Genomic DNA, 3,095 nt, shown 5'->3' on the forward strand with positions numbered 1-3,095 from the left:
CTTAACATAAAATAGGCATTTTTTGGACAGCTTTTTGTTCCATGCTGCCTTTGAAAAAGCAAATGATATTGACACTCGATGTTGGAATATGTCTCCGATAAGAAAAACAATTCTCTGATTAATTTAAAGTAAGATAAACCAGGGTTATTGACCCCATCAAATTAAGACAAATTGACAGAGTCTAGATTTTGCAGTCAAGTTTGGCTTGTGATTCTGGTAGACCGCTGGTAAATTTCTTAGCTTACGTAATAGAGCGGAGATCATTGACCAGGGCGATAGGGACAGGATTGTCACCACAAAAGATATATAATGTAATCATTCTACATATATTCGTGTCTGTAAAAGGTTGGAACACATTATACTGAATCCGACAGCCAAAGGAAATGGAAGAGAGCATAATGTTCTTAGTTCTTACAATTTCCTTTGTTATTCTTGCTCTGAATTTCTTGTTGAAAACAAAAAAGCAACAATACAAGAATCTTCCCCCTAGCCCGTTCGCTCTTCCAATTATAGGCCATCTCCATCTCATGAAACAACCTATCTACAGAACCATCCACAACCTCTCCCAAAAATATGGCCCGATCATGTCGCTTCGATTCGGTTCCCGCTTCGTGGTCATTGTAAATTCACCCGAAGCTGTTGAAGAATGCTTCACCAAGAATGATGTGATTTTGGCCAATCGTCCTCCTTTCTGCCATGGAAAGTACTTGAATTACAACTTCACTACCATGGGTGCAGCCAACTACGGCGATCATTGGCGCAACCTTCGCCGCATAGGCAATAATGAGATCTTCTCACCGAAACGTCTCAATGGGTTTCAAGAACTTCGTAAGAATGAAGTCAAGAATTTAATGAAGAGGGTTTCTCGTGTATCTGGAGAAAATGCCGGGAAGGTAGAGTTAAGGTCCATGATTTTGGACCTGACGTTTAACATAGTGATGACAATGCTCGCCGGAAAGCGGTACTATGGTGAAGATGTGAGTGAACTTGAGGACGCGTTGCTGTTTAGAGATATGATGAATCAGTATGCTGAGTTTGCTAAGGAGGCACATCTTGGAGACTTGTTTCCCATTTTGAGCAATGTTGATTATAATGGATTTGTTAAGAGAATGAAAACACTGAGTAAGAACATGGATTTGTTCTTGCAAAGACTGATTGAAGAGCATCGTGCTGACAGGGACCGGAACACCATGGTGAACCATTTGCTGGCTTTGCAGGAAACACAACCCCAATACTATACTGATTCAATAATCAAAGGCCTAATTCTGGTTAGTTTCAATTCAATTCGCATTCGCATTTGCAATTCAATTCGCTCAATAAGATTATAAAATTTCCATCCAAGTCATTTTAAAAACTGTAATGAATGATCAGCTTTGAACTATTTATTGCAGATAATGGCAGTTGCAGGAACTAGGACTTCAGCTGCATCTTTGGAATGGGCAATTTGCAATCTGCTCAATAATCGACATGTACTAAAGAAGGCCAAAGAAGAATTAGACACTCAACTTGGACAAGACCATTTGATTGAAGAAGAAGACATATCAAAACTACACTATCTTCAAGGTATCATTTCTGAGAACTTAAGATTGTATCCAGTGGCAGCAATGCTAGTACCACATGTGGCATCCGATTATTGTACCATCGGAGGATACGATGTGCCTCCTGGTACAATGGTGTTTGCAAATGCATGGTCGATTCAGAGAGACCCTAAGGTGTGGGATGACCCTTTAAATTTCAAGCCTGAAAGGTTTCTGAATGGAAAAGCCGAAGCATACAAGGTAATGCCATTTGGATTGGGAAGGAGATCTTGTCCCGGCGAGGGCCTCGCTCACAGATTAATGACCTTGACTCTGGGCTCGTTGATTCAGTGCTTTGAATGGGATACGGTTGATGGTAAGGAAATTAACATGGACGAGAAGGTGGCAACACTCATGTCCAGAGTCCATCCATTGGAGGTTGTATTGAAGGCTAGGTCAGACCTTGACAATATTATTTCTTGAGCTACCGAAAGAAGTGAAAGCATGCTTCCAGTTTTCTGTACTCTTTGTTAAATAAAGATTGTTTTAAGGAAGTTAATGTAATACTCTACTTTAATTGTTCTACATGGATCATTTCAATTGACAGGTATATCCTGATTTCCAGTTCATAATTATGAGATGGGGAAGGAAGTTCAATCCTCCATTTCTATGCAAATTTCTATTTAAGTTCAGTGTAATCGAAAATAAAATTCAATTTATTAAACTTAAAGGATTTGACAACAGATTATAGCATAAGATTTTCTCTGTGACAATAAGAGAGAGAGTGAGAGAAGTGTACAGTGATGGCAACTGATCATCTTTTATTCCATTGCTCAAGTACATGGCTGCTTTGGGCAAAATTCTTATCGCGGTGGGGGTCTACTGGTGTATACCACAATCCTTGAACCTTTTGATAATCCAATGGCCTACGCTGGTCCATGGCAGATTTCAGAAACGAGCTTGGCATCTTCTCTTTTGACATAGCATGAAGTATTTGGCTATTAATTAGGAATAATTTAGTTTTCAGCAATGTTCAACCAGATTGTGTGTGTATGTAGCGTTTAAGAAATTCGAAATTGGACAAATAAATCTCTCCGCAGATAATGGCTACTAGTTCTTTGATGTTATTCTTTTCCTTTCTTAATCTTAATATTTTGGTTACTTCTTATTTTATCTTATTGTAAGTTATTCATGTTTCTACATGGTAATCGCTCATATATATATTGTTAAACAATCTCCAATGAAAAAGAAAGAAGGAAGCTAGGGTTTTATTGATCCTGCATACTACAATCAAATAATCAAAAGGGATCAGTTTAACCTAAATATAAAAAGACAATACACAGGCTAAACAAAGCAAACTGAAAAGAAAATTAAAAGACTATTTTATTCTTAATAAACAATAAATCAAAACAACTTTATATTTCTTAACATCTCCCCTCAAACTTATGATACGACAAGTATATATAAGCATTGAGAGTTTGTGCTTAGTTTGTTCATGACGAGTAAAATGACAATCAATCTCAATATGCTTAATTTGTTCATAAAAACCGAGTTGTGAGCAATCTGAATAGAACTCTG

At 37.6% G+C, this 3,095-nt stretch overlaps 1 protein-coding gene across 1 annotated transcript; it reads left to right on the forward strand.

The window, feature by feature from the left end:
- The first annotated feature begins 371 nt into the window (after positions 1 to 371).
- Positions 372 to 2,149, forward strand: LOC118045734 (cytochrome P450 81Q32-like). The gene is made up of 2 exons (XM_035054429.2): positions 372 to 1,268; positions 1,392 to 2,149. Exons 1-2 carry the CDS (start codon positions 384 to 386, stop codon positions 1,998 to 2,000), a joined length of 1,494 nt encoding a protein of 497 aa, XP_034910320.1. The 5' UTR covers positions 372 to 383; the 3' UTR covers positions 2,001 to 2,149.
- The last annotated feature ends 946 nt before the right edge of the window (positions 2,150 to 3,095 follow it).

The sequence above is a fragment of the Populus alba genome, chromosome 5, assembly GCF_005239225.2.
Source record: "Populus alba chromosome 5, ASM523922v2, whole genome shotgun sequence".
Lineage (NCBI taxonomy): Eukaryota > Viridiplantae > Streptophyta > Magnoliopsida > Malpighiales > Salicaceae > Populus > Populus alba.